Source organism: Salmo trutta, chromosome 2, assembly GCF_901001165.1.
Source record: "Salmo trutta chromosome 2, fSalTru1.1, whole genome shotgun sequence".
Lineage (NCBI taxonomy): Eukaryota > Metazoa > Chordata > Actinopteri > Salmoniformes > Salmonidae > Salmo > Salmo trutta.
Genome location: NC_042958.1, coordinates 23,323,089 through 23,350,887, shown reverse-complemented (window position 1 = coordinate 23,350,887; position 27,799 = coordinate 23,323,089). Strand labels below are relative to the sequence as shown.

Here is a 27,799-nt window from a genome sequence, read left to right as displayed (position 1 = left end):
ACAGGTGTATCAAGCTAGTAGCGTCATACCAAAGTCTAACTGAGTAAAGGATCTGAATACTTATGTGATATTTCAATTATTATTTTTTTTGTTGCAAAAATGTCTAAACCTGATTTTTCTTTGTCATTATGGGGTATTGTGTTTAGATTGAGGGAAAAAGAATAATGCTGTTACGTAAGACAAGTGGAAAAACTCAAGGGGTCTGAATACTTTCCGAATGCACTGTATACAATACATTACCTTCATATCAAATATTTTATTCACATACAGAGATTACAATTGTAAACTTCTCCTACAGCTCAGTGAATGGTACGGGATGTGCTCCCACCTATAACGGGGTGGACAGTGAGGGTCCCTCCACCTCCTCTGCCCACAGTGACTCCAGCCCCGGCCCCGCCCCTGTTGTCAACGGCGACACAGCATCCTCCCCGACCCACCAGACGGCCAGCCCCAAGCCCACGCCCAACCTCGCCCCCACCGACAGTGACGTAGCCAATGGTACTGGTGAGAGAAACGCCTCATTTGAAATTCTGGATCTAGAGTTATCAATAATTTTTATACCTATGGGTTAGGTTCACTCACCCACATGTCATGCTGAGAAACGAGTGTTGTCACTGTTGTTGTAGTAACACTAAAAATAAAGCATGCTTAATAGAGATTCTCCATTGAAAGTGACTTTTAGTTTAAGACTTGGCTTAATCTTTGTCCGGGAAACTGCCCCAAAAAATCCAAACGTCTCTATATGGGTTGGTCCACAAAATGAGTTCTGTTTGGGTAGTGTAACTTTGTAAAAATTCTGTGAAATAAAGTTCATTTTCACATTGTCATAAGGCGCACATCTTCAACTTAATAGGTACTTACTATACCAATTTTTTTTTTTATTCGATGCCAAATAAAGTAGTCTGTCTGCAGATCTTACTTTTTTAGTAAGCTCCTGCGCATGTGCTGTTCACCTTCTGCGAATGTGTATATGCTCTACGTTACACGTAGAGAACAGGCTACTCTGCAATGTCTGCATGATCTTGCATAATGATCCCAGTATTCTACATTACAGAACCGAATATAATAGTATAATGTTACTGTAAGACAAATGCACAAAGTTTTACAGGTGAAATGTCCATGCGGTATATGCATACCAACCATTTGCTCTCAATCAGTTTTCATGGGAATATGCTGTTCACCAGCTGTTCCGGATGACTGATCACGCTCTCTGTAGCCGATGTGAGGAAGACCTTTAAAACCTGTTACGGCTAGCGGAACGTTTCGACAACATCCGGTGAAATTCCAGAGTGCGAAATTCAATTATTAGAAATATTTAACTTTCATAAAATCACAAGTGCAATACACCAAAATAAAGCTTCACTTCTTCACTTAATCCAGCCACCGTGTCAGATTTCAAAAAGGCTTTACGGCGAAAGCAAACCATGCGATTATCTGAGGACAGCACCCCACCATACAAACACATTAAATCATATTTCAACCAAGCAGATGCGACACGAAAGTCAGAAATAACGATATAATTCATGCCTTACCTTAGAAGATCTTCAAATGTTGGCACTCCAATATGTCCCAGAAACATCACAAATGGTCCTTTTGTTCAATAAACTCCTTTTTTATGTCCCCAAAATGTCAATTTATTTGCCGCGTTGGAACCAGTGTTTTTCTGAATCAAACTCGCCCAACATGACTACAAATTATCTAATAAGTTACCTGTAAACTTTGTCCAAACATTTCAAACAACTTTCCTAATCCATCCTTAGCTATCCTAAAACGTAAATAATCGGTCAAATTTAAGACGGAATTTACTGTGTTCAATAGCGGATAAAATCAAAGTGGAGTGAGCTCCAGGTCGAGCGCCCCAAACAAGAGTCCACTTTGCTTGACACTCATTCTGAATAGCTGTACTTCTTCATTTCTCAAAGGAAAAACATCAACCAATTGCTAGACTGTTGACATCTAGTGGAAGCCAGAGGAACTGCAACCAGGTGCCTCATAAATCCAGTTTCCCATAGAAAACAGTGAACTCAAATAAATCAATCCTGGATGGTTTGTCCTCGGTAACAGTTTTAGAAACTTTAGAGTGTTCTATCCAAATCTACCAATTTATATGCATATCCTAGCTTCTGGGCCTGAGTAGCAGGCAGTTTACTTTGGGCATGCTTTTTATCCGGAAGTGAAAATACCTCCCCCTATCCCAAAGAGGTTAAACAGGTCAGCAATCACAAAGCTGCAGGGCCAGATGGATTACCAGGACGTGTACTCAGAGCATGCGCTGACCAACTGGCAAGTCTCTTCACTGATATTTTCAACCTCTCCCTGACCAAGTCTGTAATACCTCCATGTTTCAAGCAGACCACCATAGTCCCTGTGCCCAAGAAAGCGAACGTAACCTGCCTAAATGATTACCGCCATGAAGTGCTTTGAAAGGCTGTCATGGCTCACATCAACACCACCACGGAAACCGTAGACCCACCTAATTCGCATACATTACCCAACAGATGACACAATCTCAACCGCACTGCCCTTTCCCACCTGGACAAAAGGAACACCAATGTGAGAATGCTGTTCATTGACTACAGCTCAGCGTTCAACACCATAGTGCCCACAAAGATCATCACTAAGCTAAGGACCCTGGTACTCAACACCTCCCTCTGCAACTGGATCCCGGACATCCTGACGGGCCGCCCCCAGGTGGTAAGGGTAGGCAACAACACATCTGCCACGCTGATCCTCAACACAGGGGCCCCTCGGGTCCTTTCTTAGTCCCCTCCTGTACTCCCTGTTCACCTACGACTACGTGGCCAAGCACGACTCAACACCATCATTAAGTTTGCTGACGGCACAACGGTGGTAGGCCTGATCACTGACTGATGAGACAGCCTACAGGGAGAAGGTGAGGGCCCTTGCAGAGTAATGCCAGGAAAATAATCTCAACGTCAACAAAACAAAGGAGCTGATTGTGGACTTCAAGAAACCGCAGAGGGCGCACACCCCATCCACATCAACGGGACCTCAGTGGGAAGGTGAAAAGCTTCAAGATCCTCGGTGTACACATCACTGACGCTCTGAAATGATCTAACCAAACAGACAGTGTGGTGAAGGCGCAACAGCGCCTCTTCAACCTCAGGAGGCTGAAGAAATTTGGCTTGGCCTCCAAGACCCTCACAAAGTTTTACAGACGCACAATTGAGAGCATCCTGTTGTCCTGTATCACTGCCTGGTATGGCAACTGCACTGCCCGCAACCACAGGGCTCTCCAGAGGGTGGCTCGGGTGGCGCAGGCAGTGTGCCCAACGCATCACCGGGGGTACACTGCCTGCCTTCCCAGGACACCTACAGCACCCGATGTCACAGTAAGGCCAAAAAGATCAAGGACATCAACCACCCGAGCCACGGCCTGTTCACCTCGCTAGCATCCAGAAGATGAGGTCAGTACAGGTGCAACAGAAGCTGTTTTTCCAGTCTCTCTGTCCCAGCTTTATCTCAAGGCCATCAGACTGTTAAATAGCCATCGCTAGCGGCTACCATCCGGTTACTCAACCCTGCACCTTAGAGGCTGCTGCCCCATAGACATGGAATCACTGGTCACGTTAATGTTTACATACTGCTTTACTAATTTCATGTGTCTACTGTATTCTTTTTAGTGCCACTCTGGCATAGCTTGTCCTAATATTTGTTTCTTAATTCCATTCTTTGACTTTTAGATTTGTGTGTTGTGAATTGTTAGATACTACTGCGCTGTTGGAACTAGGAACGCAAGCGTTTCGTTACACCCGCAATATGTGTGGAATTTTTGATTTTATTTGTTTCGATGTGTTATGCTCAACCCGCTCAGTTTTCCTCCACGAAAGACCAGAAAATTGCCAAAAACAGTAGAATGATCTCGCCTGTTTTTACACTGATTTTATTATTAATGTTCAATGTTTCTTTAGGAAAAAATATTCAAAACCATATTAAAGCGAGGTTTCAGTTCACGTAACTGAGTTTTTTTTTAACTTTAAAATGAATCACATTTAAGTAAATATTAATCTCTAGAAATGACTAAAGGCTTTACAACGATGGTGGAAACTTACTCTTCCTAGAAGTCACAGAGGGTGCACAGTGGGACATAGCAAAATGCAGAATTCTTGCATTTTAGCACATCTTTATTCATATTAAATATCCTGACGTTTGCAGTGTACATAGCTGGGCTGCTGCAGAGTTAATTTCCCTACTGTTTTATTCTAGCCTGGTCATGGTTGAGTTGATCCAAGGGAACAGAATGGATTCATTTACATCAGCCTGTAATCCCTCTCTGCTGCTGTCCTGTCAGCACCTCTGGCTCTAAGAAAGATCAGCCAGACACCGAGGAGAGCAGTGATTAAGCTTACATATTTCGGCAAGCCACAGTGGAGAGGGGGAATATGGTTAGAACCATAGTAAGGTAGGTCATTGGAATTTTTGTTTAACACCTTAGAGTCGATGTCCACGCCCCGATGTCCTTCAGTTTAAGCTAGAGATGTTTTTTTTTGCATGGGCTGCGTCTCAATCACTGCATCCGCTAATGTCGCCCTTCCACATCTGCAGTGAATGGTGTCTTTAGCGTCCGAACGGTTTGTTATACAAACATCACTGAAAATAAATATAATCGCAACATGTAAAATGCTGGTTTCATGAGCTGAAATAAAATATCCCAGAAATTGTTCCATACACACTAAAAGCTTATTTCTATCACATTTTGTGCCAAATTTGTTTACACCCCTATTAGTGAGCATTTATTCTTTTGCCAAGATAATCCATCCACCTGACAGGTGTGGCATTTACAGAAGCTGATTAAAGAGCACGATCATTACACAGGTGCACCTTCTGCTGGGGACAATAAAAGGCCACTCTGAATTTGCAGTTTTGTCACACAATGCAACAGATGTCTTAAGTTTTGAGGGAGCGTGCATTTGGCATGTTGACTGCAGGAATGTACCCCGTAGCTGTTACCAGAATTGAATGTTAATTTCTCTACCATAAAGAAATCTCTGCCTTCAACGTCGTTTTAGAGAATTTGGCAGTAGGTCAAACCGGTCTCAACCGCAGACCACGTGTATGGCGTTATGTGGGCGAGCGGTTTTCTTATGTCAACGTGAACAGAGTGCCCCGTGGCGGGGTTATGGTATGGGCAGGAATTGTCCGCAGACCACAAACCCAATTTGCATTTTATCGATGGCAATTTGACTGCACAAAAATACCGTGAAGAGATTGAGGCCCATTTTTTTTGGTTTAAGGTACCTGTGACCAACAGATGCATATCTATATTCCCAGTTGTGAAATCCATAGATTAGGGCCTAATGCATGTATTTAAATTGACAGATTTCCTCACGAACTTTAACTCCGTAAAATCAATGAAATTTTTGCATGTTGTTTTAAATTTTTTTGTTTTATTATAGTTGAGACTCATGAACACGATGGGGTTCTCCGCTTTGCTCTATGACCCCACAAGCATCACGGGACTCGTCTGAAGTCGGTACAGCCGATATGACACACTAATAAGACTCTCACGAGCATGTACATATCAGTTGTTTTGTTCAAGGACGCCCACAAGACTAATCTGAAGGTAGCCGGGTACCAGTTAAAAAAAAAAAATAATGAATGGAAATGTATATTATTGCTTAAAATAAAGGGTTAAATACATCTAAAAAATTAAATAGAAACTGCAGTAGTTTCCTGGTCTTTTATTTCAGGAGGTAGATCAGCTTTAATATTGCAGATTGATGGAAGCTACAATCTAATTGTCTGCATCACTTCCAATCCCCCATATTGTTTTTTTTCTCACCATGTATTTCCTTTATTACCCTACCACCTCTCCCCCAATTGGCGCAAACTAGTGGTTTGGTCTTTTTTTTTTATCTCTCTCAGATATAGGACAGAGACTTCAAAACAAACTTCAATTAGTTTTTTTTACTATGTTTGTCCGTGTATGAAGCTCTTATTCAATGCGTTTCAATGGGCTAATAGCCATAAGGCCAAATTCAGTGTTTCATCAAAACAAATATTTATATTCTTTTTGATACTTTTAACACTGTTGTCGAATCCCTTTTCTTCACCGATTTGTTGTCCTTTTCTCTTGCTCTTTTTCACACTCCTTTTCAATTGTCCTTTCCCTCTGTACCTGTAGTTAAAGGTGAGGCCGCTGCTCCTGCCCCCTCCACATCCGCAGACGAGACCCTGCCCCCTGCAGACGGCCCTGAGGACTGCAGCGAAGCCACCTCTGACCCTGCCCCAGCCACCAACCCAGCCTCCACTTCCACAACTGGTCCCTCTCACCCTCAACCCACCACAGAGGCTCCCTCCACTGAGCATGACAGTGCTGCTGCTCCCCCCTTCTCCTCCTCTTCAGCCTCGGGCCAGGCAGCCCCAGCCTCCTCCACCCCCAGCTCCACTGTGGAGGCAGCAGGGGGCTCCAGTGGGGCAGAAGCAGACGAGGCCAAGCCCAGGCAACAGGCCCCCAACGCAGGCACTTCAGACCCCCTCCCCCCTGGGTAAGTGAATTCTCACTGGATTTTTAACTGTTTCTGCTGTACCTGTGTCAGTCGTGTTTAATATCGGTGTTGAGTGTTTGTCATCCTGTCTTGTGACCATGTGTATTGCTCTGCAGTTGGGAACAGAGGAAAGATCCCCATGGAAGAACCTACTATGTGGATCACAACACTAAAACCACAACATGGGAGAGACCACAGCCCCTCCCGCCAGGGTCAGTAAGATGGCTATTTTCACTGTGTTGAGTAACACAATGTCAGCATGTTACCAGGATCTGCTATCTGCCATCTGTTATTGTCGATCCCTTATAGTAGAACATATTGCATATTGGTCTCCATCCGTGAAAAATGTATGTACGCATGACTAAGTCGCTGCTAAATGGCGTATAATAAATATACTTTCTCTTGCTCTCTCAGTTGGGAAAGGCGTGTGGACGACAGAGGCAGGATCTACTATGTGGACCACAACACCAGAACCACCACGTGGCAGAGGCCCACCATGGAGTCAGTGCGTAATTTTGAGGCATGGCAGTCCCAGCGCAGCCAGCTCCAGGGGGCAATGCACCAGTTCAACCAGAGATACCTCTACTCGGTAGGGACCTCGTCTTCCTCCTGTCCCCAGCAACCAATCGTTGGCTATGTCCGAGAACGTGGTGGATAGGAAATATTACAGTGCTTTCAGAAAGTATTCAAACTCCTTTTTACTTTTCCCACATTTTGTTGTTAAAGTGGGATTAAACGTAGGTGGAAGAACAATTCTAACATTTGTAAAAACAAATGTATGAAAATTAAACACTAATAGATCTTGATTTAGATAAGTATTCAAACCCCAGAGTCAATATGTGGTTACAGCTATGAGTCTTTCTGGGTAGTTCTTCAAGCTCTGTCAAGTTGGTTGTTGGTCATTGCTAGACAGCCATTTTTAAAGTCTTGCTGTAGATTTTAGAGCCACATTTAAGTCAAGTGTAAATAGGCCACTCAGGAACATGCAATGTAGTCTTCGTAAGCAACTTCCACATACACTGAGTGTACAAAACATTAGGAACACGGGTTGTACACTCAGTGGCCTATGTTGACTCCAATGCTTCACACAGTTATGTCAAGTTGGGTGGTGGACCATTCTTGAGACACACAGGAAATGATTGAGTGTGAAAAACCCAGCAGCGTGGCAGTTCTTGACACACTCAAACTGGTGCGCCCGGCACCTACTACCATACCTTTTTCAAAGGCACTTAAATATTTTGTCTTGCCTATTCGCAGTCTGAATGGCACACATACAATCCATGTCAGAGTTGTCTCAAGGCTTAAGAATCCTTCTTTAACCTGAGTGATACTCATTGATGTGTTGTTGGATTTGCCCCAAACTTAATGCTTTGTATTCAGGATATAAAGTTAATTTATTTGCCACATTTTTTGCAGTTTTAATTTACTGCATTATTGCAAAAAGAATGCATGTTTTGGAATATTTTTTTATTCTATAAAGGGGTTCTTTCTTTTTACTCTGTCAATTAGTTTAATATTGTGGCGTAACTACAATGTTGATCCACCCTCAGTTTTCTCCTATCACAGCCATTAAACTCTAACTGTATTTAAGTCACCATTGGCCTCATGGTGAAATCCCTGAGGGGTTTCCTTCCTCTCCGGATACTGAGGTGGGAAGGACACCTTGATCTATCTTTGTAGTAACTGGGTGTATTGATACACCATCCAAAGTGTAATTAATAACTTCACCATGCTCAGAGATATTCTATGGCTTACATTTGTTTTAACCCATCTACCAATGGTTGCCCTTCTTTGCAAGGCTTTGGAAAACCTCCTTGGTCTTTGTGGGGTTACAGAGATGAGGTAGTCATTCAAAAATCATGTTAAATACTATTATTGCACACAGTGAGTCCATGCAACTTATTATGTGACTTTTTAAGCACATTGTTACTCCTGAACATATTTAGTCTTGCCATAACAAAGGGTTTGAATACTTACTTCCTCAAGACATTTCAGTTTTAATTTTTAATTTGTAAACTATTCTAAAAAAAAAAACATTACACTTCGACATTGAGTTATTGCGTCTAGGCCAGTGACGAAAAATCTCAATTTAATTCTTTTTTTAATTCAGGCTGTAACACAACCAGAAAGTGTGAATACTTAATGTACTGTATATTAGCTACATTAAAGATACCTTTTTATTTTGAGAGGAAATAAAATTCTCAGTTGTAAGCAACCGATATACTTTTCTGTTTTGTGAGGAGCAAATGTCAGTTCAGTGTAACATGTTGCATATTCATATTGACCTTTCTGACCCATCAAATTAACCCAGGGTCCCTGCCAACAGCTAAACGCTAATCGGCCAGTCAAATTATATAATGTGTTTTCACAGTTTATTCTCAGAATGATCATCAACCAATTACTCAGCAGCATAAACAAACCAGATAGGCCTCTGGTCTGAAGCTACAGGAGAACTCCTGGCTTTTATGTAAAACAAATCTAGTAGATTTCACTTTTTGTATGCATATCCATGTGTTCATTTTAATCAGCCTTTTAAAATAAATTCTATCATTGATTGCTTGTTTGTAAAGGCACAGACATGAGTTAATCTTACCGATAGACATGTCTGTCTGTAGTCTCACCCCATGTCCTCACATCACTCAGTGTTAGTGATCACTCAGTCCTGGTCCCTATAGCCAACATTGACACCTCTGTAGTGCTTTGAGAGGTTTCACTGGGCTCCCTTAACCCTTTGAAGTCTCCTGTAATCTCATCTGCTCTGACAATGATTAGCACACTACACTGACTGACTACCATGGAGGGATCTGATGTAGTCAGCATTTTGCTGATGGCTGGCTAGCTAGCTAGCTGCTCAGTCACTCACTAACGCAGTTATTCACTTTAGTTGGAAAATCATCTCATTTGGACTATTTTCCCTTTGTTCCTTCTCTTCCCTATCGATGCTTTATGGACGTGTATGTGATCTCCATTCCACGGTTCATCCAGGCTTCCATGATGTCGGCAGAAAACGACCCTCTGGGACCGCTGCCTCCTGGTTGGGGTAAGTTCAGTTTTGAATTTGTGCTGATGTTCTGACTGTGTTCTCAAGTCTGGACCCACTGTGTTCACTATTTGATCTGTAGTGAGGTTGTTCCATAGTTGGCTCACTGTCTATCACCTTTTGGATTTCATCATGGTTTGTCTTGGCTTGGTTCGTGGCCAGATGTACAAGATTGATACTAAAATGATCTTGTGTGTTTTTTTTCATGCATATTCGGACTCTCTGTCATACCAATCCTTTTTGAACATTCACCTCTTGTAGTCTATTTGCAGTCTTGTCTGTTGTAGTTGTTCCTCCTGTTCTCTCTGTCTGTTTCTCTCAATTCAATTTAAGGGCTTTATTGGCATGGGAAACATATGTTTACATTGCCAAAGCAAGTGAAATAGATAATAAACATGACACTTACAAAAGTTCCAAAAGAATAAAGACATTTCAAATGTCATTGTGTGTGTTGTAGTAATGTGCAAATAGTTGCAGTACAAAAGGGAAAATAAATGGATTCTTTAATTACATTGAGCTGATTTTCTGATGTGCTGTTCTTTTCCCCGTGGTGTGTGTCTGTATTGTTTTAGTGATTCACCATAGTGAAGCTGTAGGCTCAGGTTTTCTGGGTCTCTGTTTTTGGTTGGATCGGTTTCTCTATTTCCTCCTTAGGTTTTTGCATTCTTCATCAAACCATTTGTCATTGTTCATTTTCTTAGGTTGTCTTCTTGACATTTTTTAGATTTGATAGGGAAGCTGGGAGGTCAAATACTGTTTAGGTTTACTGCCAAGTTACACCTTCACTATTACAGTAAATCATTTTGTCCAGGAAATTGTCTGAAGGGGTTGAGTTTGTTGTTGCCTAATTGTTTTTTGATAGGAGAGTAATGTGGAAATCTATCTATAGCATTGTTTTTATATTATTTAGCTTCTTTGGCTTTGATGCCTGATGTTTGAGAAAAGCTCTGTTCAAGTAGTGTGATTTTGCTCTGATCAGATGAGGGTGTCAGTGGACTGACTGAATGCTCTATTTATTTAACTAGTCAAGTCAGTTTAGAACAAATTCTTATTTAAAATTACGGCCTACCAAAAGGCCTCGTGCGGGGACACGGGGGCTGCGATTAAAAATAAATATAGGTCAAAACACACTTCACGACAAGCGAGACAGCACTGTTGGATAGGGCTTGTAAGTAAGCATTGGGGGAGTGAGGACTAAGAGGGTTTTATAAATAAGCAACAACCAGTGGGTCTTGCGACGGATATACAGAGATGACCAATTTACAGAAGAGTATAGAGTGCAGTGATGTGTCCTATAAGGAGCATTGGTGGTAAATCTGATGGCCGAATGGTAAAGAACATCTAGCCGCTCAAGAGCACTCTTACTTGCTGATCTATGAATTATGTCTCCGTAATCTAGCATGGGTAGGATGGTCATCTGAATCGGGGTTAGTTTGGCAGCTGGTGTGAAAGAGGAGCGATTACAATAGAGGAAACCAAGTTTAGCTTTAACTTTAGCCTGCAGCTTTGATATGTGCTGAGAGAAGGACAGTGTACTGTCTAGCCATACTCCCAAGTAATTGTATGAGGTGACTACCTCAAGCTCTAAACCCTCTGCTGTAGTAATCACACCTGTGGGGAGAGGGGCGCTCTTCTTGCCAAACCACATCAAAACAAAAGGTAGAGGTGTTCAAAACAAGGTTAAGGGCAGAGAAAGCTTGTTTGACACAAAGAAAGCTATTGCTGTAGAGCGTTTAACATAAAATCCGGGGAGGCGTCAGTTGCGTATGAGACTATCTTCCGCATATAAATGGATGAGATGGCTTCCTACTGCCTGTGCTATGTTGTTGATGTAAATTGAGAAGCGTGTGGGGCCTAGGATCGAGCCTTGGGGTACACTCTAGGTGACAGGCAGTGGCTCAGACAGCAGATGTTCTGAATTTATACACTGCACTCTTTGAGAGAGGTAGTTAGCAAACCAGGCCAAAGGCTCTAATAGACTCTGGGTTGAGGTCAGTGATAAAGTAGTCTACAGTATTACTGCCAAGAGATGAGCTATATGTGTACCTACCATAGGAGTCCCCTCGACGCCTACCGTTGACTAAGTACATACCTAGTGTCCGACAGAACTGCAGGAGTTATGACCCGTTTTTTGTTGGTAATGTTGTGTCTAGGGAGGCATGTGTGGGAGGGAATGCTGTCACCTCCAGGTAGGTGTTTGTCCCCCCGTGTGCCGAGGTTGTCAGGTTCTTGTCCACTTCTGGCTTTTAGGTCGCAATAGACTAGTACATGTCCCTGGGCCTGGAAATTGTTGATCTCCCCCTCTAGGATGAAGAAGCTGTCGTCATTGTTAAAGTATGGGGAATCTATTGGGGGGATATACAGTGAGGGGAAAAAAGTATTTGATCCCCTGCTGATTTTGTACGTTTGCCCACTGACAGAAATGATAAGTATCATTTTAATGGTAGGTTTTATTTGAACAGTGAGAGACAGAATAACAGCATAAACAAATCCAGAAAACCGCATGTCAAAAATGTTATAAATTGATTTGCATTTTAATGAGGGAAATAAGTATTTGACCCCTTCTCAATCAGAAAGATTTCTGGCTCCCAGGTGTCTTTTTTTATACAGGTAACGAGCTGAGATTAGGCGCACACTCTTAAAGGGAGTGTTCCTAATCTCATCTTGTTACCTGTATAAAAGACACCTGTCCACAGAAGCAATCAATCAATCAGATTCCAAACTCTCCTCCATGGCCAAGACCAAAGAACTCTCCAAGGATGTCAAGGACAAGATTGTAGACCTACACAAGGCTGGAATGGGCTACAAGACCATCGCCAAGCAGCTTGGTGAGAAGGTGACAACATTTGGTGCGATTATTCGCAAATGGAAGAAACACAAAAGAACTGTCAATATTCCTCGGCCTGGGGCTCCATGCAAGATCTCACCTCGTGGAGTTGCAATGATCATGAGAACGGTGAGGAATCAGACCAGAACTACATGGGAGGATCTTGTCAATGATCTCAAGGCAGCTGGGACCATAGTCACCAAGAAAACAATTGGTAACACACTACACCGTGAAGGACTGAAATCCTGCAGCGCCCACAAGGTCCCCCTGCTCAAGAAAGCACATATACATGCCCGTCTGAAGTTTGCCAATGAACATCTGAATGATTCAGAGGACAACTGGTGAAAGTGTTGTGGTCAGATGAGACCAAAATGGAGCTCTTTGGCATCAACTCAACTCGCCGTGTTTGGAGGAGGAGGAATGCTGCCTATGACCACAAGAACACCATCCCCACCGTCAAACATGGAGGTGGAAACATTATGCTTTGGGGGTGTTTTTCTGCTAACGGGACAGGACAACTTCACCGCATCAAAGGGACGATGGACGGGGCCATGTACCGTCAAATCTTGGGTGAGAACCTCCTTCCCTCAGCCAGGGCATTCAAAATGGATCGTGGATGGATATTCCAGCATGACAATGACTCAAAACACACGGCCAAGGCAACAAAGGAGTGGCTCAAGAAGAAGCACATTAAGGTTATGGAGTGGCCTAGCCAGTCTCCAGACCTTAATCCCATAGAAAATCTGTGGAGGGAGCTGAAGGTTGGAGTTGCCAAACGTGAGCCTCAACCTTAATGGCTTGGAGAAGATCTGCAAAGAGGAGTGGGACAAAATCCCTCCTGAGATGTGTGCAAACCTGGTCGCTAACTACAAGAAACGTCTGACCGCTGTGATTGCCAACAAGGTTTTTGCCACCAAGTACTAAGTCATACTTATTTCCCTCATTAAAATGCAAATCAATTTATAACACTTTTGACATGCGTTTTTCTGTATTTTTTTGTTATTCTGTCTCTCACTGTTCAAATAAACCTACCATTAAAATTATAGACTGAACATTTCTTTGTCAGTGGGCAAACGTACAAAATCAGCAGGGGATCAAATACTTTTTCCCTCACTGTAGGTAGCACACATGAGGACATTTTTCTCTGCGATCATTTCCTTTTTTAATTAGCCAGATGTAAAATGTTCCTGTTTTGACTAATTTAATAGTGGGTTAGGTCTGCTCTATACCAAGTTAGCATACCCCCAGAGTCTCTTTCCTGTTTCACACCTGGTAGTTTGGTGGATGGAACTACAAGCTCTGTTTCTCTCTTTCTCCCTCTCTACTTGCATGTTGCTGTGTGAGCTAAACCGTTCTCTCCTGTGTTTTTCCCCCCCAGAGCGACGTGTGGACTCCAACGACCGGGTGTACTTTGTCAACCACAGCACCAAGACAACACAGTGGGAAGATCCCCGCACACAAGGGTGAGCCCAGCTAGCTCTGTGGCAACATCATGCCATATTGATCTGATAGTATCTAACAAAATCAGAATTTAGTAGTCTCTCTTTTCTTTGATATTCTCTCTCTCTCGCGCGCACTCTCTCACGCTCTGTCTCTCACCCCCCTCTCTCCAGGCTCCAGAATGAGGACCCTCTTCCTCAGGGTTGGGAGATCCGGTACACGCGGGAGGGCGTCCGCTACTTCGTAGATCACAACACCCGGACCACCACCTTCAGTGATCCGCGCACAGGGAAGTCCTCTGTGTAAGTAGTGGACTGAACTCTTGATTTTGGGGGGGGGGGCTGTACGTATGACAGACTGGGCCTGTTTTAAGAGCAGCTGCTCTTAAACAGTAATTAGTTAGTGTCTTGTGATGCAATGAGCAGCAAACCTCTTTGCTTGTTATTGTTTAATTTACATATTCAAGGAAACCACTCTCTGGATCTTTTTGGATATTTTTCCAGTTCATTATGGCTTCATCAAACAATTCTTCTGGCCACATGACGATGATTAGTTATATCCTGTTACTGTGCCCCTTGACCCTGACCTTTAACCTCTGCCACTCCCTCCTCAGCACCAAAGGCCCACAGATAGCGTACGAGCGCAGCTTCAGGTGGAAACTAGCACACTTCCGCTACCTCTGTCAGGTAATATTACTCTCCCTATGTTTTCTTCTGTTTGGACCGTTTTAGTTTGGATGAAGGAATGGTTGTTTTGCACATTCCAGTCACGTTTTGATTTCACAGCCACTTTTTCTTTCTTTCTCCAGTCCAACGCACTCCCCAGCCATGTTAAGATCACGGTGTCTAGGCAGACGTTGTTCGAAGACTCTTTCCAACAAGTAAGAGTTGGTCTCCGTCTGTGTGGAACCGGTTGTAAGATCATAATATACAGCTGACACACAGACAGCAACACACATACAGTTCCTTATGGCATGTCACATTGTTCCTCACTGACTGTATATCATTTGTGCAACTCAAAGTAAGACAATTTTATTATTACATGTGATAAGTTGCAGGATGATGGTGATTGTGTTTTATATTATGGACTATGTTACCCCTGCCTGCAAACCGCATTTCACTCTGGGTAAATTTTTTTACAGTGGCCGGTTCTCTGTAGGCTAATGCTAGTATTTGTGTTTCCAGATTATGGCCCTGAAACCTTACGACTTGAGGAGGAGACTGTACGTCATCTTCAGAGGAGAAGAGGGACTGGACTACGGTGGCCTAGCCAGGTCGGTCTCAACCACTCACGTCGCATTTGCACACAATGATCATCATCCCTTTAGTCTTTTAGGCCATTTCTGCAACCATACGCTTGTCAGTAAGATTATTCCAGACTTGTTGTTTGAAAGAAACATGCATAGTAAAATGACATGTTCCAGGTCTTTTTTTTTTTTTCATTGCCAGTCTTCACTTCTGACTCCGTCACTCTCTCTCGTCCCCACAGAGAGTGGTTCTTCCTGTTATCCCACGAGGTGCTCAACCCCATGTACTGCCTCTTTGAGTACGCTGGCAAGAGTAACTACTGTCTGCAGATAAACCCAGCCTCCACCATCAACCCTGACCACCTCTCTTACTTCTGCTTTATAGGACGATTCATAGCCATGGTACAGCACACACACACACACATACACACACACGTTCCAATACATTCACTGAGATCATGTACATAGACTTGCGTAAACAAACATTCCTTCAGCAGAATCATGTGAACATTCCTGGTCTCTCTCTCCTGTCCACAGGCCCTCTTCCACGGGAAGTTCATCGACACAGGCTTCTCTCTGCCGTTCTATAAACGCATGTTGAACAAGAAGCTCATCATCAAAGATCTGGAGTCCATCGACCCTGAGTTCTACAACTCTCTGATCTGGATCAGGTAGGCAGACCTACCGCTCTCTTGACCCGTCCTGGCCAGGAACCACAAGGATGTGGGTTCCATTTGCACAGGGATAAAAGCATCTGCTAACTGACATATACAGTGCATTCGTAAAGTATACAGACCCCTTGACTTTTTCCACATTTTGTTACGTTATAACCTTATTCTAAAATTGATTAAATCATTTTTTCCACCTCATCAATCTATACACAATACCCCATAATGAAATATCACATTTACATAATTATTCAGACCCTTTATACAGTACTTTGTTGAAGCACCTTTGGCAGTGATTACATCCCTACTGCATGATGCTGCCACCACCATGCTTCACCATAGGGATGGTGCCAGGTTTCCTCCAGATGTGAAGCTTGGCATTCAGGCCAAAGAGTTCAATCTTGGTTTCATCAGACCAGAGAATCTTGTTTCTCATGGTCTGAGTGTCTTTAGGTGCCTTTTGGCAAACTCCAAGCGGGCTGTCATGTGCCTTTTACTGAGGAGTGGCCACTCTACCATAAAGGCCTGATTGTGGTGGAGTGCTGCAGAAATGGTTGTCCTTCTGGAAGGTTCTCCCATCTCCACAGAGGAACTCCAGAGCTCTGCCAGAGTGACCATCGGGTTCTTGGTCACCTCCCTGACCAAGGCCCTTCTCACCCGATTGCTCAGTTTGGCCGGCGGCCAGCTCTAGGAAGAGTCTTGGTAATTCCAAACTTCTATTTAAGAATGGAGGCCACTGTGTTCTTGGGGATTTAAATGCTGCAGAAATGTTTTAATAACCTTCCCCGGATCTGTGCCTCAACACAATCCTGTCTCGGAGCTCTACGGACAATTCTTTCAACCTCATGTCTTGGTTTTTGCTCTGACATGCACTGTCAACTGTGGGACCTTGTATAGACAGGTGTGTGCCTTTCCAAATCATGTCCAATCAATTGAATGTACCACAGATGGACTCCAATCAAGTTGTAGAAACATCTCAAGGATGATCAATGGAAACAGGATGCACCTGAGCTCAATTTCGAGTCTCATAGGAAAGGGTCTGAATACTTATGCAAATAAGGCATTTCTGTTTTTATTAATCAATTTGCTAAAATTTCAAAACCTGTTTTCACTTTGTCATTATGGGGCAGTGTGTGTGTGTGTGTGTGTGTGTGGTGAATGCTGAGAATTGTTTTTTTATTTAATACGTTTTAGAATAAGGCTGTAACGTAACAAAATGTGGAAAAAGTCAAGGGTTCTGAATACTTTCCGAATGTACTGTACCATGAGTGTACAAAACATAAGAATCTGCTCTTTCCATGACATGGACTGAACAGGTGAATCCAGGAGAAAGCTATGATCCCGCACTTGTTAAATCCATTTCAAATCGGTGTAGATGAAGGGGAGGAGACGGGTTAAAGAAGGATTTTTAAGCCAAGACATGGGTTGTGGATGTAACAACAGTGTGGTCTAGAGATGTACTTCGGTTGTTCCTGAGCCACCCTTAGCGGGTCAGAAGAAACCGTAAAACATCCCGTTTTCAGGGATACAGCATCACCTAGATTGTATTTTTCCCTGAAAACCAGATGTGGGGCCCCAGGTCAGGCGTTTTCTTTTACGCCTGCTACTACATTATGTTAGTCCATAGCTTTCTCCCTGTCTCTCCAAGGACAACAACATCGAGGTAATCAGTATTGGTCCTGTGCTAGCCATCGTACACTATGGTGCTCTCTCCTCATCTCCAGGGATAACAACATAGACAAGTGTGGGGCTAGAGATGTATTTCTCTCTTAACATTGGACCTGAGCTTAGCCTTGATTGTGGTCCTTCACTTCAGGGATAATAACTTCCCGCTGTGTGGTCTAGAGATGTACTATATATAATGGTGCTTGTCCTTCATGACAGGGATAACAACATCGAGGAGTGTAGTCTAGAGATGTACTTCTCTGTGGACATGGAGATCCTGGGGAAGCTCACGTCACATGACCTGAAGCCTGACGGCAGCGACCTCCTGGTGACGGAGGAGAACAAAGAGGAGTACATCGGGTAAGGAAGGAGGTGCCGCCCGAGTGATGGACCGATCACAGAGCAGCTTGTTGACGGAGACGCAGAGGCATCCAATGATATGCGATGAGCGATTGTGCCCATGTATTATACTATCATGTTAACATGGTGATAATAGTGCGCCGCTTAGTGACGTACATCCTCATTTTGCTAATCTTACTGCTGTGTTATAATGGATGTTTTTGCTTAAAGGTACTTGCAATGGAGATTCTCCATTGAACAAGGTTTGAATTTAGGACTAGGCTAAATCTGTGTCCTAAACTGGCCCGATAACAACAAGCTAAATATTTGTCATCTTTGCATTCCTTACATTGATCAAACCTGAGGCTGTTTATGATTTATAAAGCTGAGACCCTAACTGTCACCACATCATGTTTCCTACAGGTTGATGGCTGAGTGGCGGTTCTCCCGCGGCGTGGAGGGCCAGACCAAAGCTTTTCTGGATGGCTTCAACGAGGTGGTGCCTCTGCAGTGGCTCCAGTACTTTGATGAGAAGGAGCTTGAGGTGATGCTGTGTGGCATGCAGGAGGTGGACCTACAGGATTGGCAGAGAAACACTGTGTATCGCCACTACACCAGGAACAGTAAGCAGATCATCTGGTTCTGGCAGGTAGGTACATCCGAGCTCCCAAGGTCATGGGTTCAATCTCCGCGACTGCCTTTCCTTTCAGTGAAATGCCTTTCTTGCAAGCTCTAAATCCAACAATGCAGGAATCAATAACAATGTCATGCAAAAAAATAACGTTATACAAAAACGCAAGATGTATAAAAATAAGAACACGAGAGAGTAAGCAAGCATACTATTTACAATGAGCAGGGATACTGGAGTGCTAGAGGTAGATATGTATTGAGGTAAGGTGACCAGGCATCAGGATATATGATAAACAGAGTAGCAGCAGCGTATGTGTAGTGTCAGTATAAATGTGTGTAAGCAAATTATGGATTGTGTGTGCTGGAGTGTCATTGTGCATGTGTCGGGCCCTGTGAGTATGTTTACAATCTAAAAATAAAATACAAGGGTCAACTCAAATAATCCGTGTAGCCATTTTGTTAGCTATTTAGCAGGCTTATGGCTTGGGGATAGAAACTGTTCAGGAGCCTGTCGGTGTCAGACTTGATGCACCGCTACCGCTTGCTGTGCAGAAGCAGAGCAAACAGTCTATAGCTTGGGCCTTCATTTTACACCGCCTGATATAGAGGTCCTGAATGACAGGGAGCTCGGCCTCAGTGATGTACTGGGCTGTCCACATCACCCTCTGTAGCGCCATGATATCAAGGGTGGTGCTGTTTCCATACCAAGCAGTGATGCAGCCAGTCAAGATGCTCTCAATGGTGCAGCTGTAGAACCTTTTGCCAAACTTTTCCAAACTGCTGAAGGGGAAAAGGCGCTGTCACGCCTTCTTCATGACTTTGTGTGTGGAGCATTTTAAGTCCTTAGTGATTTGGACACCACCTGCCCTGAATTCACATATGTTTCTGCACAGGTGGGGTACAGGTATATGTTGGTAAGGATGTGTTAATGTTGTCGCAGTGTTAATCGTCTGTGTGTCTGTACAGCTGGTGAAGGAGGTGGACAACGAGGTGCGTCTGAGACTCATGCAATTTGTTACGGGGACCTGCAGACTGCCTCTAGGGGGCTTCGCTGAGCTCATGGGTTAGTGACACACACACGACTAACCTCCATGTCTACTGATATGGGGTTGAACAATTAGTCAGGATTTATCTATGTGCCGTTCTGACTCGGAGAAGGCTTGCTTGTCCTAGACTTAATTACCCTTTTCTGTGGAGAACGTAGGTAGTACTGGGGTAAAGTGCGATTTTGTTGGCAAGTATTTGCAGTGATTTATTTTGTTCACCTCATCTTTCTCTGTCTCTGTAGGTAGTAACGGGCCCCAGAAGTTCTGCATTGAGAAGGTCGGAAAAGACACTTGGCTCCCTCGGAGTCACACTTGGTGAGTGGTCCATCTCCACGGCAACATCCTGCTTGTAAATCAAATCAACGAATGATGTTTCAATGTCAAAAATAATGTGTTGGGTGTAAACATGTCATACTTTAATACAATGACTGTTTCTTGTTTTGCTTTCAAACTCAATTACTGGATTTTTGCTTATTTTCTTTAGCTTTAACAGGCTGGACTTGCCCCCGTACAAAAGCTTTGAACAGCTGAAGGAGAAGCTGCTCTTTGCCATTGAGGAAACAGAAGGATTTGGCCAAGAGTAGAGAAAGATGTCTCTCTCTCTCTCTACCACAGTGTATCCAGCCATGTAAAACAACAAAAAATGAAACATTGCACAGATAACTACCAATGTACATAAGCTATTTTGTCATTTTAAAAACCAAATCTTGATTCACAACCTCATTTTAGCAATCCCCCTTATATTATACCCCATTAAAATATGCAAGAATTTCAGCTTTTCCTCCGCTTTTAAAAACTGAAAAATCTATGTATGATTAATTTTTCCCCCCCTTTTTGGCTGGTTTTTAAAAGGAGACTGAAAACGTAGAGAGGATTTTATAGTTGAACCATAACTTATGGCTCTAGTTTTATAGAGCTTTTAAGGGTGATTGTAGTGTTTGGTCCGGTGCCTGGGTTTTTTGGACCTGTAGTTGTGATTATGCTGCGCTTGCATGGCTGCCTCCAGAAAAGAGGAAGACTGCCTCCAACCCCAACTGCACATCCACTCCTATCAACTTAAGCCAGCTACCCATCAGCCTGTCAGTATTGTCATTGAATAAAAAACAGTATTCAGTAGCCCTGACTCGAGTCCCCTCCAACTCTGCACCAAGATAAGAGTATGATGATTAAAGGTTCAATGCAGCTGTTTTTATCTCTATATCAAATAATTTCTGGGTAACAATTAGGTACCTTACTGTGATATTTAAAAAAATTTAAATTTAAAACAAACTAATAGCTTCTTAGCAAAGAGCAACTTTGCAAGGAAGAATTTAGCTAGGACTGTCTGGGTGTGGTTTGAGATGGGAGGGGAAAACTGTAAATTAGTAGAGGGGTTTGGAACTTATTGGTCTATTAACCAATTTACAGCAGGGTGATGTCACCATGGAATGTCAAAACCCTCCCACCAAAACGGGCAGAAATTTCAGGCCGTCCTTTCAAACAGCCCTTACGCTAAAAGGGCATTATACTTTTCACAATATTATTCCAACCTCATACTGTGGAGATGTATACAAACAAGAATCACATTTTTGACTGCACTGGGCCTTTAAAGTCTGGATGAGTGGATGGTACCTTCACATGAGATTATCCAGTCTTGTTGTACTTTGGATTATGTGTAAACTTGGAGCTGTCGACTAAAAGGAAATGTTATTTTTCTGAGCTCAAGTCAAGAACCGACAGCCTTTACTGTTGAGATTTGTGAGAACATGACTCAAGGACGATCATCAGTTTTTACTCTGTGGTTGTGTGTAGCCTACACGGGTTTGTTGCTTCAGAAGAGGACATGGATCAAATAAGTGGTTCCGTTTTATGAATGAGTTAATGGGGACCCCCCCCCCCTTTTTTTTTTTTGTAGTTGCCTGATAGAATGGTACTTGCATAGAGATCCTATAATTTTGAATTCTAGGACCTCTGGGTGCTTGTTACTGGCTGTTTGTGTACACCAGCTCTGAGAGACGTGTTGTGACTGACTGGTGGCAGTGGTTTGGGGTTGGGGGGCTTCTAGGGCTCTGCTGCAGTGGCAGGTTTATCACTGGCACTCAACGCTTTGCTCTCAAGCCATGGCACTGCACCTTGCTACTCTTCTTATATCATTTACCTGCCTATTTAATTTATTAAGTTATGTTCTTTTTTCTTGTCTTTTGAGAGAGATTATATAGCCTTCGTCTCAAATGCTGTATGTTCACCTGAAGCAAGGCAGTTGCTACTCATGGAGGGAAATAAACACGAAATGAAAATACTTAGTTATGGATGTATCTATCTCCCGTGGCAATTTTTTTTTGCAAGTGTGGTGCACGAACTCCCTTTCTGGGATAGCAAATTGATTAGTTACTTGACTTTCCCTGCTAAGAATGTTGATCTGTATGTCACATGCATACAACAGAGATGTCAGTACCAGAAGTGCTTCCTAGTGTTAGTTGCTACCCACTAAATTAATGCTCATGTATTCAGCAAAAGATGTCCAAAAATGCAGTAAAATCACAATGTTTCCTTGCCATGAAATGAATGAAAATCATCGAGTGACCTTTTTTCTTACTTATAGACTTCGTAGCTAAGTAACTGAGCAGCCTTCTGAAGGGACAATGATTGTTAGTGTTACGCAGTGTATATCCCACCTTGAAACCCTACAAGGTCATATGCATCATCTCTGTGCAAGGATACATAGGTGTTCCAGCTCCCTTGAGCTATAGTGTGGTATTGTGCCATCGCCGGTCAAATAGAATAACCTGTAATAACCTTCTGCAGTGCAAACCCCCTAAACCCCACCTCAGTGCAAGTTCTTCCATTGGTAGCAAACCCCACACCATGCCAGTCCACATTCTTCTATAGGTAGTAGACCCCACACCACACCATGCCAGTCCAAGTTCTATTAGTATGTCAGCAACACATTACCTGCCATGCCAACCTTGATGCTCTAGGCTGTCCTTTTCTTATTCTGCAGATGTTTATTTTTTTGTTGACTTTTCTCTCTTGAAATGTGAAATCTCTACCAACACCTCTGGTGCTTCTTTTGTTTTGATTGTCTGGTGAGGGAGGGACAAGCCCTAGCCCATCAGCTGCGACAAAGCAGTCTGCGTTGAAATCTGTTCTGACCACTGCAAACCATCATTTAGATTATAGTTAGGTTCATGGCGAAGTGCTATGTCATGTGTATATAACTTCCTATTGGTGAGAGGGATGTCAGAGGAAAAGGAGCATTTGTATAACTACCCTTGTATGTATGTATGTATGAATGAAAGAAGGAAATCAACCCGCCATGTAATGACATGCTTCCTTCTGAACGAATCAAAGAAATCAATTGTAAATGAACAATGTAAAAAAGTAAAGTACTTAATAATTATTCTTCAGAGCCTCACCAACATCGACAGACGGGCTCTGTGACGCCTCACTCATATCAGAGAAGAACTGTAACATATCGACGTAGATGCACACTGTAAAACACCTAATACTACACTGTACAGAGCCCCCCCCCCCCCCCCCCCCCCCCCCCGAGACTATAGAAAATGCATTTTTGGTCTGCTTTAACCCATGTTAATGAATGACTAGAAGATGGATTTATGAGACAAAGAAATAAACCCATACCCCTCATGCTTTTCTGTTTTGAGAGACGTGGGGGTGTCTGAGGCCTTCTGCTCAGGATTCACAAACCTGTCACCTATTTTTGTTCTTAAAAACATTGTGTTTTTTTGGGGGGGGGGGGGCGGTTGGGTCTTGCTTATGGAAAGAACCATATTTAATAAATATATCTGACCATCTTTACAACTGGGTTTGAGTTAATTCAAATAACTGTGAGTGAAACTGCATAGATTTAAGGCCATGGTTGGGACTGAATACCATTTCAACAATGAATTAATCACAACTGACTAATGTTAGTTTTCCACAATTGTTTACACACGTTTGCTGAATCTTTAGGCCATTTTCCCAAAAACACAAAATGCTAAACTCTACAAATCTCTAGCAAAAGCAAACATTGCATTCAAAAAAAATAAAATAAAATTGCATGAAAATGACAAGTCATACGAATACAGTTGAAGTCGGAAGTTTACATACACTTAGGTTGGTGTCATTAAATGCTTTTTTTTTTTTTTCAACCTCTAATTTCTTGTTAACTATAGTTTTGGCAAGTCGGTTAGGACATCTACTTTGTGCAGGACACAAGTACTTTTTCTAACAATTGTTTAGACAGATTATTTCACTTATAATTCACTGTATCACAATTCCGCTCAGGAATGAGACGCGTTCTGTCTCCTAGAGATGAACGTACTTTGGTGTGAAAAGTGCAAATCAATCCCAGAACAACAGCAAAGGACCTTGTGAAGATGCTGGAGGAAACGGGTACAAAAGTATCTTTATCCACAGTAAAACAAGTCCTATATCGACATAACCTGAAAGGCCGCTCAGCAAGGGAGAAGCCACTGCTCCAAAACCACCATAAAATAGCCAGACTATGGTTTGCAACTGCGGCAGGGTAGCCTAGTGGTTAGAGCGTTGGGCTAGTAACCGAAAGGTTGCAAGTTCAAATCCCTGAGCTAACAAGGTACAAATCTGTTGTTCTGCCCCTGAACAAGGCAGTTAACCCACTTCCTAGGCCGTAATTGAAAATAAGAATTTGTTCTTAACTGACTTGCCTAGTTAAATAAACATGGGAATAAAGATTGTACTTTTTGGAGAAATGTCCTCTGGTCTGATGAAACAAAAATAGAACTGTTTGGCCATAATGGCCATCGTTATGTATGGGGGGGGGGGGGGGGGGGGGGGATGATTGCAAGCCGAAGAACACCATCACAACCGTGAAGCATGGCAGCATCATGTGGGAGGGACTGGTGCACTTCACAAAATAGATGTCATCATGAGGTAGGAAATGATGTGGATATATTGAAGCAACAAACCTGACTCAGTTACACCAGCTCTGTCAGGAGGAATGGGTCAAAATTCACCCAACTTATTGTGGGAAGCTTGTGGAAGGCTACCTGAAATGTTTGACCCAATTTAAAGGCAATACTAACAAATACTAATTGAGTATCTGTAGACTTCTGACATACTGGGAATGTGATGAACGAAATAAAAGCTGAAATAAATCTCTATTCTGACATTTCACATTCTTAAAATAAAGTGGTGATCCTAACTGACCTAAGACAAGGAATTTTTACTCGGATTAAATGTCAGGGATTTTGAAAAACAGTTTACATGTATTTGGCTAAGGTGTATGTAACCTTCCGACTTCAACTGTAGATCTGTCTACCAACCAACAACATACTGATGTGCTCAACACAAACACTACTATGAATATCCCATCAGCAGGTTTATGCCTATTCAGTGTTACACTGTAGCCAGTTGCAAAAGATTGTTACAGTAATGTATACCTACTCAAATGTAGATAAAACAAAAGCAATACAGTAACACATTTCCAAAACGCAGTATTTTTGAACAGCAGAAAACCAGGAAAAACATTCAGTAAGAAAGGGTTTTCTGTACAAAAATAAATGAGTGGTTCATTCTTTCAAACTGTAAAGACAAAAACACTTGCAAAATGTAAGAAACAAGACAGGCTGCCTCTTATTTTGGTCTGGCCACAGCACCTCATCGAGATCACAAGCAATGTTCTCCCTGGCTAAACAGCGGGTAAAGAATCTTCTGGAGTGACGGATCCAGCCGCCGAAAGCCCCCACGTCGACTTCACCATATGCGTCCTCCATTGCCTCAGCAAAAAAAGAAATGTCCACTCACTGTCAACTGTGTTTATTTTCAGCAAACTTCATGTGTAAATATTTGTATGAACATAAGACTCAACAGCTGAGACATAAACTGAACAAGTTCCACAGACATGTGACTAACATAAATGGAATGTGTCCCTATACAAAGGGGAGGGGGGGGGGTCAAAATCAAAAGTAACAGTCAGTATCTGGTGTGGCCACCAGCTGCATTAAGTACTGCAGTGCATCTCCTCCTCATGGACTGCTCCAGATTTGCCAGTTCTTGCTGTGAGATGTTACCCCACTCTTCCACCAAGGCACCTGCAAGTTCCCCGACATTGCTGGGGGGAATGGCCCTAGCCCTCACTCTCCGATCCAACAGGTCCCAGACGTGCTCAGTGGGATTGAGATCCGGGCTCTTCACTGGCCATGGCAGAACACTGACTTGCAGTGTTCTGCACTGCACTGTCTTGCAAGATATCACGTACAGAATGAGCAGCATGGCTGGTGGCATTGTCATGCTGGAGGGTCATGTCAGAATGAGCCTGCAGGAAGGGTAACACATGAGGGAGGAGGATGTCTTCCCTGTAACGCACAGCATTGAGATTGCCTGCAATGACAAGTCCGATGATGCTGTGACACACCGCCCCAGACCATGACAGACTCTCCACCTCCAAATCGATTCCGCTCCAGAGTACAGGCCTCGGTGTAACACTCATTCCTTCAACAATAAATGTGAATCCAATCATCACCCCTGGTTAGACAAAACCGCAACTCGTCAGTGAAGAGCACTTTTTGCCAGTCCTGTCTGGTCCAGCGACATGGCTTTGTGCCCACAGGCAACGTTGTTGCCAGTAATGTCTGGTGAGGACCTGCCTTACAACAGGCCTACAAGCCCTCAGTCCAGCCTCTCTCAGCCATTTACGGACATTCTGGAGGGATTGTGCGTTCCTAGTGTAACTCGGGCAGTTGTTGTTGCCATCCTGTACCTGTCCGGCAGGTTTGATGTTCATATGTACCAATCCTGTGCAGGTGTTGTTACACATGGTCTGCCACTGCAAGGATGATCAGCTGTTCATCCTGTCTCCCTGTAGCACAGTCCTCATCTGCAGTCCTCATGCCTCCTTGCAGCATGCCTAAGGCACGTTCACACAGATGAGCAGGGACCCTGGGTATCTTTCTTTTGGTGTTTTTCAGTCATTAAAAAGGCCTCTTTAGTGTCCTAAGTTTTCATAACTGTGACCTTAATTGCTTACCATCTGTAAGCTGTTATTGTCTTAACGACCGTTCCACAGGTGCATGTTCATTAATTGTTTATGGTTCATTGAACAAGCATGGGAAACAGTGTTAAAACGCTTTAAAATGAAGATCTGTGAAGTTATTTGGATTTTTACAAATTATCTTTGAAAGACAGGGTCCTGAAAAAGGGACGTTTCTTTCTTTGCTGAGTTTATTTACTTGCACATGCACATATTCACCCTCTCTGAGTTTCACTCAAATGGCTGTAGACCTGTTTCATCCGGATTCGGTTGCACTGTAATACACGGTCCAATGTAGACAAGCCCACATGGTGAATGTTATTGAATATTGTGTTGTCTGCAATTATGTGGTTCTGGATTTCTCGTAGTCTAATGGTATTGTTTGCCACCACCATGTTTACAATAGCGGTCACCTGTTCTGGTGTGAACAGCCGGTGTCTTCCACCATGGCCTGGCCGTCTCTCAGTTCTGCAGAAGATCCACAAATATATGATTAGTTACAGTAAGCTAAAATAATCGATTGTCTTTCAATATGAAATGACATTACTGTAACATTGGCCAACAATCACTGAGTAACAAAGGCCTACTGATATGTCGGACTGCAGTATACATACATAAAGAGCCTAGTGTAGATGGTAGCCGACTTACCGGTTGTCATTTCTGAATGTACGGATGATAGATGCAACTGTGTAGCAGCTCAGGTTGGGCTGAACTCTCTGCCCAGCCTCCTCATACTCAATCCACGGTTGAGCACATGGTCAACCAAAGTGGCCCTGACCTCATCTGGGACAACTGTCCTTCCTCGTCCTCCTCTTCCTCCTCTTACTCTCACTCCTTCACCTCTAGCTCTTGCTTCACCATTGACTTCCATTTTCCTCCAAAACAGGAGAGCTCATCTGTGGCCTTTTATAGTGCTAAAGCTCTGATTTCTAAGTGAACAATTCAGCAACTAGTGTTTACACCTGTGAGGAGTGGGGGTTGCCAATTGGTGTATAGAGCTTGGCATTGTGATTGGCGATGCTTTCCAAAGGGACTAAAGAGATTTTAATTTTGAATGTTGTGCCTAATGTAGAGAACTGTGTGTAGTGTTTTGCAAAAAGTGTGATGTAGAATTGAAAACTGAGTGTAAAGCAGGAATTGTGCTTGCAAGTTTGCAGACTTGGTTTAGGGATTTGGTACATGAGTTTCAGGTTTCTGTGATTTGCGTTTCAAGTTACAATTTTAGTATGTAAACAATTGGGAAAAACTGTAATATTTGCATGGAACACATTGAATCCCATTCATTGACCGCATATTGGGATTTTAAAATCAGACACCCATTCTACTTTCTATTTACAAAGACAATAAGATGCTACAATGTTACAATCTCAAGCTATCACAACAGACTTGATACACATA

General features: G+C 43.0%; 1 protein-coding gene across 4 annotated transcripts in view; it reads left to right on the top strand.

Annotated features, from left to right (window-relative positions):
- The window catches only part of wwp1 (WW domain containing E3 ubiquitin protein ligase 1), a 62,299-nt gene extending 39,091 nt beyond the window's left edge, over positions 1-23,208 (top strand). For 2 of the 4 annotated variants that reach the window (XM_029698997.1, XM_029699004.1), the window contains 17 exons: positions 299-504; positions 6,146-6,509; positions 6,626-6,721; positions 6,924-7,098; positions 9,495-9,549; positions 13,755-13,839; positions 13,990-14,118; positions 14,430-14,502; positions 14,625-14,696; positions 15,001-15,089; positions 15,305-15,464; positions 15,600-15,733; positions 17,615-17,755; positions 18,158-18,383; positions 19,331-19,427; positions 19,653-19,725; positions 19,895-23,208. In XM_029698997.1, the coding sequence (XP_029554857.1) occupies positions 299-504; positions 6,146-6,509; positions 6,626-6,721; positions 6,924-7,098; positions 9,495-9,549; positions 13,755-13,839; positions 13,990-14,118; positions 14,430-14,502; positions 14,625-14,696; positions 15,001-15,089; positions 15,305-15,464; positions 15,600-15,733; positions 17,615-17,755; positions 18,158-18,383; positions 19,331-19,427; positions 19,653-19,725; positions 19,895-19,994 (2,275 nt within the window). In that variant the 3' untranslated portion in view covers positions 19,995-23,208. The remainder of the gene's footprint in view (positions 1-298; positions 505-6,145; positions 6,510-6,625; positions 6,722-6,923; positions 7,099-9,494; positions 9,550-13,754; positions 13,840-13,989; positions 14,119-14,429; positions 14,503-14,624; positions 14,697-15,000; positions 15,090-15,304; positions 15,465-15,599; positions 15,734-17,614; positions 17,756-18,157; positions 18,384-19,330; positions 19,428-19,652; positions 19,726-19,894) is intronic. The other 2 variants (XM_029699013.1, XM_029699023.1) reach the window with 2 other exon arrangements.
- Positions 23,209-27,799: the final 4,591 nt, after the last annotated feature.